Genomic DNA, 12,728 nt, shown 5'->3' with positions numbered 1-12,728 from the left:
TTTTTAAGTCATCTTTTAGAGAGATCTATAGCTCAGATGAGCTGATGTGCTTTAAAATAATCCACTGGAGGAAGGGACAGTGGGTGAGGCCGTAAATGAAGTAAAATCGGCCACATGTTGATCATTGATGAAGCTGGGCTACAAGTATGTGAGGGCTTATTACATATTTTCTAACTTTGCATATGTTTGAAAATGTCTATAATTTCTTAAAGACTCACAGAACCCCAAGTCGAAAGAAACCTTTGAAATCACTGCCTTTTACAGGTGAGGAAATTGGGGCCCAGAGCCGGGAAGTGACCTGTCCACGGTCTCACAGCGAGGAGGAGCTACGCCAGAATCTACTGCCCTGAGGCCTGGTTCTCCTCAGCTCCCACCATGCTCACCACAGGACCCGAAATCAGCCTGCCCCTCCCAGCAATGGACCGTCCTGTTTCTCTACTACATGCTTACAGCAGTCCCTGGAAGGATCGCGAGAATTCATGAAACAGATGCCCCCCCTTTCATCTCCTATCAGTCTCAAAATGTAACTGCCACATATTCAGCTGGACGACTGACATAAAACTGTATTAAAAATGCTGTGAGAGGTGGCCTGAGGCATAAGCACACCGATGCAGGAAAGGTTTGGCTTTGGAGCTTTTTATCACCTGTGTGAGCCAGTCAGGTGTACTGTATCATGTGACTTGATGCCAGGCTACCTGGATTTGTGTCTTGTTTTCACCACATGCTGGCTGTGTTACCTTGGGCAAGTTGCTTAACCTCTCTGTGCCTGTAAAAGAGAAACATTAAGAACGCCTACCTTATATGGTATTGTGAGGATACTGTGTCCACACAATAGATAATGATTAAATATGCTTAAGGTCCACACACGTGGTGGACACGCAGTGCTTGATAAACAAGAGCAATGATATCACCTTGGGCACGTTCCTTGGCCTTAGTAAATCTCGGTTTCCTCTCCTCTGAAGAGACAGACAGTAGTAATTCCTACCTCTCAGGGTCGTTGTGAGGATTAAATGAGCTAATGTATGTAAAGTGCTTGGCACAGAGAAGGGTTCATAAATGTTTGCTCCCTTCCTTCTGCAATTGTCCTTCACATTGTGAAGTTGAATGTCCGTCCTTCACAGACACACAGTTTGATTTGAGAGTGTTCAGCAGGGCAGGGGTTTCCGGCAATGGCTCTGCCTGTCTCCCGCAGCTCAGAGGCCTTCTCATTCAGAGATGGATCGATAACCATGCCTCCCGCCCGCCGAGCCGGTCACTGTGGAGCTGGCACCTCGGGCAGGGCCATCTGTTCAGAAAGCAGGCCTGTCTGCGCCTGCTCTGTCCCTCTTTGAGCTTTGGGTTGGGACTGTGACCACAAGCTTGACTGTGTTTTGTTTAATAAGGAATCTCACTTTCCCAAAATAGGCAACAAGTGGAGACACTGCCTCTGTCACGCTGCCTCCCCGGGTGCTGACTCACTTTCCCCGACCTCACTCTCTTTTCCAAAAACCGACAAGTGCTCTGCTGCCACTTCTCCAGCCGGCTCTGCCTGGCTCGCTCCGCTCTTGCAGGGGAAATGGCGACTCCCACAGTTTGGTGTCTGCCTCTGGCACCCGCTCCACTCCTCGCCTCTGTCCACTGGGCTCAGCAGGCATCCTTCTGTTTGTCTGCCACTCCTCCTCTGTCTGCTTCCCAGATGGCACTGCTGCTGCTGCCAAGTCGCTTCAGTCGTGTCTGACTCTGTGCGACCCCTTAGACGACAGCCCACCAGGCTCCTCTGTCCCTGGGATTCTCCAGGCAGGAATACTGGAGTGGGTTGCCATTTCCTTCTCCAATGCATGCATGCATGTTAAGTCACTTCAGTCATGTCCGACTCTGTGCGACCCTACAGACAGCGGCCCACCAGGCACTAGTGGTAAAGAACTCGCCTGCCGATGCAGGACACATAAGAGACACGAGTTCGATCTCTGGGTTGGAAAGAGCCGGTGAAGAAGGGCATGGCAACCCACTCCGGTGTTCTTGCCTGGAGAATCCCAAGGACAGAGGAGCCTGGTGGGCTATGGTCCATGGGGTCACAAAGAGTCAGACACGACTGAAACGACTCGGCACACTCGGCTCCTCTGTCTCCTTCAGGGCCTTCCCTTCCTGTGTCCATCCCTTTAAGACAGGATTCTGATGGTCCTGGGTACTCACTGTCTTCCTGGGCGCTCTCAGCTGCTCGAAATTTCCCCCCTCACCTTGGCGGCCATGGCTCCCACATCTCCACAGACCTCTCTCTCCCCTGCCCTCCAGGTCAGCAATGGCATCTCTCCTGCACAGCTCTCAGCTGCTTGCCCTCCAGGCACCTCCATCCCGCCCTATCCAAAGCTGCTCTCCCTTCCCCTCCAGTGCATTTTGACTTCGCTAGAGACATCGCTGGCCACCCATGAGTCATCCTTGGCTTCTCCCACTGCGCTCACAGCCAATCACCAGTAAGCACTATTGGTTTAGGCTGCTAAATGCATTTGAGTCTGTTTCCCGCCTCTCTATCCCTAAATCATCTCTCTCACAGATCGCCACAAGAATCTCCCAGCTCCTCCCCAACCTTCCCAAGACTTACCAGAGTGATAGAGCTAAATACACCCCTGTCATTCCTCTGCTCAGCACCCTTCAGTATCGCCCCATGACCAGATTCCCAAACACCAAACTGGCTGCATGAGGTTCACCCTGAGAACTTGTGTAAATGCAGATTCCTCCGCCCTGCCCTTGAAAATCTGGACTGAATCAATCTGATGTGTTACCTGGGAACCGAGGTTCCCCACAAGCATCCCCGATGATTCTGATGCATTGCCAGGACTGAGAACTACTGACCCTTTGGAGAAACTCACACTCCAAAGAAAACCTATAGACTCATCCGTTTAGTTTACGCCATCCTCTTCATCTTATCTCCAGCCAATCCCTACTTTTAACCTCCAGCAACACCAACAAGTTTGCAAATCCCGCCTCATGCTGGCCCTGCCCTCTGCACTCTACCCGCTGAGACTGAAGACTCCAGGGTCTAAATACCTGGCTTTCCATCTTGCCTCTACTGTTCACTGCCATGTGACCTTAGGCAAGTTACTCCCTTTCTTAGCTTCAGTTTCCTTTTCTGAAAACTTAAAAACAAACATGTACTTTCCTTCAGTTCAGTTCAGTCGCTCAGTCGTGTCTGACTCTTTGCGACCCCATGAATTGCAGCATGCCAGGCCTCCCTGTCCATCACCAACTCCCGGAGTTCACTCAGACTCACGTCCATCAAGTCAGTGATGCCATCCAGCCATCTCATCCTCTGTCGTCCCCTTCTCCTCCTGCCCCCAATCCCTCCCAGCATCAGAGTCTTTTCCAATGAGTCAACTCTTCACATGAGGTGGCCAAAGTACTGGAGTTTCAGCTTTAAGCATCATTCCTTCCAAAGAAATCCCAGGGCTGATCCGCCTTCAGAATGGACTGGTTGGATCTCCTTGCAGTCCAAGGGACTCTCAAGAGTCTTCTCCAATGCCACAGTTCAAAAGCATCAATTCTTCAGCACTCAGCTTTCTTCACAGTCCAACTCTCACATCCATACATGACCACTGGAAATATCATAGCCTTGACTAGACGGACCTTTGTTGGCAAAGTAATGTCTCTGCTTTTCAATATGGTATCTAGGTTGGTCATAACTTTTCTCCCAAGGAGTAAGCATCTTTTAATTTCATAGCTGCAGTCACCATCTGCAGTGATTTTGGAGCCCCCCAAAATAAAGTCTGACACTGTTTCCCCATCTATTTCCCATGAAGTGATGGGACCAGATGCCATGATCTTCGTTTTCTGAATGTTGAGCTTTAAGCTAACTTTTTCACTCTCCTCTTTCACTTTCATCAAGAGGCTTTTTAGTTCCTCTTCACTTTCTGCCATAAGGGTGGTGTCATCTGCATATCTGGGGTTATTGATATTTCTCCCTGCAATCTTGATTCCAGCTTGTGCTTTTTCCAGCCCAGCGTTTCTCATGATGTACTCTGCATAAAAGTTAAATAAGCAGGGTGACAATATACAGCCTTGAGGTACTCCTTTTCCTATTTGGAACCAGTCTGTTGTTCCATGTCCAGTTCTAACTGTTGCTTCCTGACCTGCATACAGGTTTCTCAAGAGGCAGGTCAGGTGGTCTGGTATTCCCATCTCTTTCAGAATTTTCCACAGTTTATTGTTATCCACACAGTCAAAGGCTTTGGCATAGTCAATAAAGCAGAAATCGATGTTTTTCTTGTACTTTCCTTAGAGTTGTCTTAAGAACTAAATGAGATAAGGCACTGTTAACCCCTGGCTTGTGGTAACACCCAGGAAATGGTTGCTCTTGTTATCAACTGTGTCTCCTCCTCACCCACACCCTCAAGTCTCTGTCAGAGGTCCTCTCCCAAGAAGGATAGTCTCTGACTGACCCCATGTGTCCCCAGCACCTGCAACAGAGTTGCCACATGGGTGGCCACGAAATGGCAGCTCAGTGAATGAGATCTACAGTGCCATGAGCACCAGTCCACGATAACAAGTAGATACTCTGCTGAAAGACAGATCTTTCGCTATGCAGGTTGTTGTTCAGTGCTCAGTCATGTCCAATTCTTTGTGACCCCATGGATTGCAGCACACCAGGCTTCCCTGTCCTTCACTATCTCCCAGAGTTTTCTCAAACTCATGTCCATTGAGTTCATGATGCCATCCAACCATCTCATCCTCTGTCGTCCCCTTCTCCTCCTGCCCTCAATCTTTCCCAGCATCAGGGTCTTTTCCAATGAGTTGGCTCCTCGAATCAGGTGGCCAAAGTGTTGAAGCTTCAGCTTTAACATCAGTCCTTCCAATTAATGTTCAGGGCTGATTTCCTTTAGGACTGACTTAGGTTGCATCTTGCTCTCCAAGGGACTCTCAAGAATTTTCTTCTCCAGCACCACAGTTTAAAAGCATCAATGCAGGTTGCTGATACTGCTGCTAAGTTGCTTCGGTTGTATCCGACTCTGTGAGACCCCATAGACAGAAGCCCACCAGGCTACCCCATCCCTGGGATTCTCCAGGCAAGAACACTGGAGTGGGTTGCCATTTCCTTCTCCAATGCGTGAAAGTGAAAAGTGAAAGGGAAGTTGCTCAGTCGTGTCCGACTCTTAGCGACCCCATGGACTACAGCCTACCAGGCTCCTCCATCCATGGGATTTTCCAGGCAAGAGTACTGGAGTGGGGGTGCCATTGCCTTCTCCGCAATGCAGGTTGAGGAAGGCTCAACTTGAAAAGTTATACTGGCTATCAAATTTAGGGTACCCAAAAGCATTGAGTCCCCAAATATTCTCTGGGTCTAACCTGGTGAATTGAGTCAATTTTCATTCACCTGGGCTCCTTTTCAGTCACCATTTTCAGTTCTACGACTGTTGCATGGATGTTACTGGCCACAGAGTCTCCCAGATTTCTTGCAGTGCACCAGCTGAACGAGCCCCAGATGCTCACAGCGGGCCACACAGTCAGGTGCTCTCACCCTCTTCCCTTCCCTCAGCAGCCAACTCTCACCCTCACCACCCAGCAGTCCTGCTCTGCTCTGTACTGGCCGCCGTGACTCATGACTACATCCACCTCCTGTGTCCTGGGCTGCCTGAAAGATTGACCCGTGTGGATTCTCCTACACACAACTCTGCAGCTCCTGGCCTCCTCGTGGCAGCCTGAGCCCACTGAGCATGCTCCTGCCTCCCTGCCTGAGCTCGTGCTGTGGCCCTGCCTGCCATGCCCTTCCCAATCTACTACTCTCCTCGTCTCATTCTTGCGCTCTGCCCCGAGTTGAAGATCCCACTTTTTGCATGAAGCCTTCCTTGGTTGCCTCAGCCCATAATGAACTCTCCTTCGTCCCATATTACTATCCTAGTACTCATTGCATTCCTGTATTCATTCACTCAATAATCACCAGATATCTACGTGCTAGGCACTGGGTACAGTGGTGACTTAGAGAGAAATGAGCCTGTGTTTCATGGAGCTTCTACTCCCGTGGGGCTGAGCCTGTGTGTGCTGTGACTATCGTTTGCCTCCACGCAGAGCCTGTTATCCCCTCCTAAAAGTAGGTGGCTAGGGAGCAGAAGCCACACGTAGGCTGGTTGGCATTTCAGTGGCCAAGACGGTGTCCCAATGACCCCAAGGTCTCAGTAAATGCACCTTGCTAACATGATCCGTGGCATCACCTGGAGTGACAGGAACTCACGGGGGTGGCGGCCTCTCAGATTTAACCACTACCATTCATTCATCCAAGCGCTACTTGAGCCCCCACTATATGCTAGCTGTCTGGCTGCCAGCCACAAGCCCAGAGCAGGTCTCCCCTCAGCTCAGCAGTTCCCCTCACCTGGAGTCACCCGCCCTGTTCCACACAGTGAGCAGGAGGCGCTTCTGCTCGTCTTCCTCTTGGACAGGACTGCAAAGCAAACCGCACAGAGTGTTAGCAGAGCCAAGCTCTGGTCCAGCCCCACACAGTCCCTCATAACGGCAACTCCTGAAAATAACCTGAACATCCAACCGTAAGGAGCCGGTTAAACAAACTAGAGCCCAAATAGAGTGGGATGTGAATATTTATATTCACGAAAGAGTTTACATTACATTGTTAAGGATGAAAAGGAGGTTACAACACGATATGATAGAACAATTCCATCTTTGTAAACACACGCCCACACAAATTCAAAGACCTGAAAAGAAATGCCACAAAACATTTCAGGGAGTAGCAGGACTAGCAGTACTTTCTCTCTTCTTCTTTCTGTGTACTGATCTTTTCTATTTTTCTACCACAAGCAAAATTACCTGGTGGAGTAAGGAAAATAACAAAATATGATTAATCTTCACTAATAAGAAAATACAAAATGGCCGTTGCCTTTCCATTGGCCCCAGAGTTCAGGGAGGAGGGAAAGAAATAATAATAATTACACCACCGGACACTGTGTTACACTATCTCATCTACACCTCCGCTCTCTCTGAGCTCCGTACTATTATTAGCCCCATTTTACAAATAAGGAAGCCAAGGTTCAGAGAGGTTAGCAAGTTGCGGAGGGGCGGGTGGGGAAGCAAAACAGCCCTCAGCTTGGAAAATTCCTCCTGCTAAAGGAGAAAGTTTGGCCCAAGGCACAGTGGGAAATTGCCTCCTTTTTTCAGGGGCTACCAGCCTCGGGCTGGGCGTTTTAGTTCTGAGAAGCAGCCACGTGATACCTTATCACTGTGGACCTCGCTGCCGGGCCAGGTGCCAGGGATGCGAGAATACAAGTGAATGAGAAAACAAAGACATCCTTTAGAAGTCACTGTTTTTCTGCTTAGATCTGGTTCTAGAGTTGGCAGACAGAGTTGTTTCAGCTAAACACTCCTTGCCTCTCCTCTCGAGGACCCAGCCACACCAGACTCTTACAAGAAGAAGTGCTCGTGGAAGACGGGATCTCTGCAGTCCGGAACGGTCTGTGTCTTCTGGCGGCACAGTCGATTATCTTCAGGGATCAAAGAAATCTTGAATTGGAGAAAAGTAAGGGTGAGATGATGTCAGAGCCACATAATCACCTAAGCCCGATGGTTGACTCTGTGTATCTCCAAGTTAGTCTCCTCCAGCACCCTTCAAACCAGCCTCTGCAGAGGACAGAGTGGAGTCCTCCAGATGCCGGTAAAGAAAGAGGAGCCCTGGGCCGGAGGCACTGTAGTCAGATGCTGGCACAGGGCCTCTTGGGGGGGTTACCAAGGAGGCAGCCCCAGGCCCAGGCAGAGATGGGGTACAGCCTGACCACCACTGCTCTTCCTCCAAGCAGAGAGGTTTCTCCCCAAAGCACATAGCCTCTTGTCATCTGAGTCCCCAGCAGCTGCCGGATGCCCTTTCCCAGGAGGCTCCAGGTCAGCATCCGCCAAGAGCACCCCCCATCCACGCTCTGGTCCTCATGTCGTTCGCTGCCTGCCTTGGGTTCCCACCCTGATCCTGACCCTGGTCTGGCCCGTAGGGGCCTCTTACCAGCCTGGGGGCTGCGGGAAGAAGGCAGCGTGGTGCGCCTGACACCTGACCGCCATGCTTTGGGAGGTGCCTGGCCTTTGGCTCCAGCTGGAAGTAGCTTCCAGCCGCCCCCGCCCCTGTGGTGTCTCTGTTTTCACTGTAAGGTCTCCACTCAGGACCTTCCAGCCCTCAGATATCCTCTCTCCACTCCACCACCCAAACTGCCAAACTGCCTCTGGTTTGGGGGAGGAGAGGGGTGAAGACGTTGCTTTTCATGAGAAGATTTGGGATCGCCTCTGGGTTTCCTCTATCCACACGCTCAAGGTGCTCACCCACATGGTAAGGCACAAGCTCACCCGTAAGGTTCCAGTCCTTGCAGGAAGCCGGTCTCTCTCAGCTCAGTGCCCCTCGCTAGGCCTAATAAATGCCTACTGACCAAATGATGGAACTGTAGCTGCCACACTGAATGGCCCCAGGCGCACAGATATGCTGGGACCTTGGAACTCAGTAAGGTGGTCCCTCGCCAACCCCCACCCCACTCATACCCACCCCGACACCCTGCTCATCATATACCTTGACGTAGGAATCACAGACGCCAGGCTCCTTGCTCATCAGGCCTCTGCCTTCTATGACTAAACAGAGGAAAAAATGGGGTAGGTGAGTGGGAAAATCATCACCAGGCTCTTACTTTGCATAACGACCACTGGATATTAAGCCCCCTCTGGTCCAGCCCACTCCCACCATCTCCAACGCTCAGGCAGCACCTTCACTGAGACATTACAGGATTCAATTCCCTGACTTCCCAGGAGAGAATGTAAAGTTTATTGAGTCCAAGCCCTCATTTAATGGCAAACATGAGGCTATGGGGCGGCAAGAAAATTGCCCAGTCACAGAGCAATGGGAATGAACAAGCTGGGTTTGGATCCCTACCTCTAGACTCCCAGTCCAGTGCTATCCCACAAGACTGCCTCCTGGGATGGAGGCGCCAAGCTGGAGAACTTAGCCCGTCACTTACTAGCCATGTGAGTAAGCTGCTTCACCCAGGAGACTGAATTTGCCCCTTTTAATGGGTCAGTGATAACAGTGGGCTAGTGATAATAATATCCACTTCACGCGGTTGTTGTTGCTCAGTCGATAAGTTGTGTCCAACTCTTTGCAACCCCATGGACTGTAGCTCGCCAGGCTTCCCTGTCCTTCTCTATCTCCCAGGGTTTGCTCAAACTTATGTCCATTGATTCGGTGGTACTATCCAACCATTTCATTCTCTGTCACCCCCTTCTCCTCACACAGTAGTGGCCAGATTAAATGAGATCATGTGTTCATGATCTGCTAAGGTGCTTAGCAGAGTGCCTGGCAAAGTAACTACTCAAAAAGATTTGCTAAAGAAAACAAGGAGAGATAAAGGCAAGGGATAGGTGCAGGGTGAGGTTCATGACTGGCCATGAATGGGAGTGTGGCTCGTTTGTCTGAGGCCTGTAGAAATCAGACAGTAGACGTGACGGAAGCTGAGCCTCTCTTCTCTTTTCTGTTTGGTTTTGATTGAGCCCTAGGCCTTGGCTCAGACGGAGCCCCTGTAGCCTGAGGCGTGAGGCCTAGGAGGCCAAAGGAGAGAGGGGGACGGGCTGGAAGCGATGAAGAGCCTGAGACTGGGGTGAAGCCAAAGCAAACTGCGCAGGACAAATGGACTGGGGGAGGCCAAGTGCACTCGGCAAAAGCCGCACAGCTGCAGCCAGGCTCTGGCCGGCAGAGCACCCCCCTCTGCTGGTCCTTGGGAACTTCACCTTGGCCCCCCCAAGGCCAGGACCGGAGGACCCCAGGCGCCTGCTGGCCATCCTGCCTGGCATCCTAGTTTCTGTTCCTGCGTGTACCCTTCCTGTGGGTGTGGTTGCTGCTGAACCCCTGGGTCTCCCTGGCCCCCCGTGGAGGGGAGGCAGATCTGGTCCCACTCTCACTACACTCCCGTCTGCTGTAGAAGCCAGCTGTGCCCTGGACACACCAGGGTATACAGTATAATTGGGATGAGGACACAGAGCAGAAGCAACAGCCTTGTAGGTGGGTCAGGCGGTGGTTCCTGGGAGGGAAAAATGATGCAAAATGAGCCTTCCTTCCTGAGTCTTAATGAGATTAAAACAGGCACATTTCTTACAACATCAGAGGAAGGGAGACTTACTTTTCAAAAGGCGTTCAAAGAGAAGGCAGGCTCAGAAACAAGGAACCGCTGGTGCGAAGGCAGAGGCCCGAGCAAGCCCGATATATTCAGGGGGTGAGGGGGGCACAAAACTGGATGGAACGGGGGTGGAGGGTACCTGGAACAGCAAGAGCCAGGAAGATGGGAGAAACAGGCAGGATCTGCTGGGCCAAAGAGAAGGATAGGGCCATGACGGGAGCTCAGTAACTACTTGTGTGCTGGATGGAAGGATGAACAAACGGATAACTGGTGGGTAAAGTATAGAATCCTCTGGGCGGCACATCAGACCGTCACAACCTGGTCCCAGCTCACCCCTGCACCCCTCTGTGCCACAGGCATGTTAGACAGTCATCAAGTGCATCGTGCCCTCTCTGACCCCCGGCCTTGGCGCCTGTGGCTCCCTCTTCGTGGAGTGCCTGGCCTGCCTGTTCCCCTCTGCCTGGCTCAGGCCCCTTCCTCCTTCAGGACGGAGTGTGGACATTACTCCCTCTGCCAAGTTGTCCCAGCCACCCTATCAGCACCACCCAGAGGTGGGCACTTCTCCTCGGCGTCCCCAGCCCCTGGCACAGGGACGTGTTCAATCACTATTCGGGGAACTTATGGTTTTCTGTATTACTTAACAAACACTCATAGAGCGTTAACCACATGCTGGGTACTGTCCTAAGTGCTTTGCTAAAATTGACTCCTTTAATCCTTGTCACAACCCGTAAGATAGGTACTATTATCGTAAGATAGGTACCAATATCACCATCCAGCAGATGAGAAGCTGAGCTTGCTTAAGGTCACTGGAAAAGAATCAGAGCCAAGATTCGGACACAAGCGGTCTGGTTCCAAAAGCAGTTTGATCCCTGGGTTGGGAAGATTCCCTGGAGCAGGGCATGGCAACCCACTCCAGTATTCTTGCCTTGAGAATCCCCATGGACAGAGGAGCCTGGCAGGCTACAGTCTGTGGGGTCACAAAGAGTCAGACACAACTAAGCAACTAAGCACAGTCTGGTTCCAAAAGCTTCCGTGGCAGCTCAGCTGGGAAAGAATCTGCCTGTAATGCAGGCGACCCCTGTTCAATTCTTCGGTCGTGAAGATCCCCTGGAGAAGGGATGAGCTACCCACTCCAGGATTCTTGGGCTTCCCTGGTGGCTCAGATGGTAAAAAATTCACCTACAACACGGGAGACCTGGGTTTGATCCCCCGGTTGGGAGGACCCTCTGGAGCAGGGCATGGCAATCCACTCCAGTATTCTTGCCTGGAGAATCCCCGTGGACGGAGGAGCCTGGCAGGCTATAGTCCATAGTGTTGCAAAGAGTCAGACACGACTGAACACAGTCTGGTTCCAAAGACGGAAAGCTACACTGTGTTCCTGCACTGTGACGCTAGCGGTGACACTACACTGTCGTCAGTGAACGGATGGACAGATGAGAAAGCTAAAGAGAGAGAGGAAAGAAAGGAAGCAAGGAGAAGGGGAGGTAAGGGCAGCTCTTCTGTGGCCCCACTCCAATGGAGCCAAGGAGGATGGTGAGTTGCCAAAGACTGCTCCAGCCTGCCGTGGACTCCACATCAGGCCGGGACCAGGGGATGGTCTCTAGGAGTCCCAAGTGAATATCCATTTTTTTTCCTATGGACACATGGCAGGACACTATACGAAGAGGGGAAAGAAGCCTTGGCCACCGTAACACTTCCACTCGTTCCTGCTCCATGTGGAAGGTCAAGTGGCCCACCCCTTCCCCAGTGAGCCCCGATGAGCACAGCCATACTTACTGTGCAGCCGCAGAACCCGGTCCTGGGCATCAATGGACAGCTTTAGCTGACCTGAGGAAACAGCAAGAGAAACAACTTCACCTCGTTTCCTTGCCAGGTGAAACATGGGGTGACATTGACAGGTATGCGCTTTTGTTCATGTGAAGCTATTCAAGGTTTTGCATAGTCTTGGGGTTAAAAAGGAGCTCAGAAACCACCTAGTTAAGCCTCCTCATGGCCTCAATATCTCCAGTGGTGGTTTTCCATCCTAATCTTACACTCCCCTGGTGATGGGGAGCTCACTACCTTACCAGGTAGCCAAGCTCTCACTGTTAGAGTCAGAAAAATTGTTGCATCCGCATGACAGTAAGGCTAGATTTGAGAGTTAAGGACCCGGGGTGGGCCTCAGTCGGGAGTCCACACTAAGTGACTGGCTAAAGCTCTCCAGCTGTACAGACAGCTAGGCTATGTTCTGGGAAGGCAGTAACAATACAGGGACATGGGATGAATGAGTTGGGGGAAAAGCAAACGGAAAGAGATCAGCCGTGGGCAGAGAGATCTTTCAAAGTCAATGCTACTGCCCCTAATCCTTCCACAGGATCCTGACCTCCTTAAAGAAATGCTGAGGAGACTGTCTCTGATGTTGGCACAGAGATTTGCTACTCAAAGTGAGGTCCAAGAACCAGCAGCATGAGAAGCGTGGAAGCATGAGAAACATCTCATGAAGCATGGAAGTTAGAAATTCAACATCTCAGGACTTGCCTGGTGGTCCAGTGGTTAAAACTGTGCTCCCAGTGCAGTGCACCCCAGTTCGATCCTTGGCTGGGGAAGTAGAGCCCACATGCTACAAATCAGCTAAAG

At 51.2% G+C, this 12,728-nt stretch overlaps 1 protein-coding gene across 8 annotated transcripts in view; it reads right to left on the bottom strand.

Annotated features, from left to right (window-relative positions):
• The window catches only part of RGS3 (regulator of G protein signaling 3), a 153,257-nt gene that overhangs the window by 106,831 nt on the left and 33,698 nt on the right, over positions 1–12,728 (bottom strand). For all 8 annotated transcript variants that reach the window (XM_070795313.1, XM_070795314.1, XM_070795317.1 and 5 more), the window contains 4 exons: positions 11,889–11,939; positions 8,519–8,577; positions 7,382–7,476; positions 6,338–6,406 (listed from right to left, as the gene is read on the bottom strand). In XM_070795313.1, the coding sequence (XP_070651414.1) occupies positions 6,338–6,406; positions 7,382–7,476; positions 8,519–8,577; positions 11,889–11,939 (274 nt within the window). The remainder of the gene's footprint in view (positions 1–6,337; positions 6,407–7,381; positions 7,477–8,518; positions 8,578–11,888; positions 11,940–12,728) is intronic.

Source organism: Bos indicus, chromosome 8, assembly GCF_029378745.1.
Source record: "Bos indicus isolate NIAB-ARS_2022 breed Sahiwal x Tharparkar chromosome 8, NIAB-ARS_B.indTharparkar_mat_pri_1.0, whole genome shotgun sequence".
Lineage (NCBI taxonomy): Eukaryota > Metazoa > Chordata > Mammalia > Artiodactyla > Bovidae > Bos > Bos indicus.
Note: the sequence above shows the minus strand (reverse complement) of the source record. Positions and strands in the feature narration are given on the sequence as shown.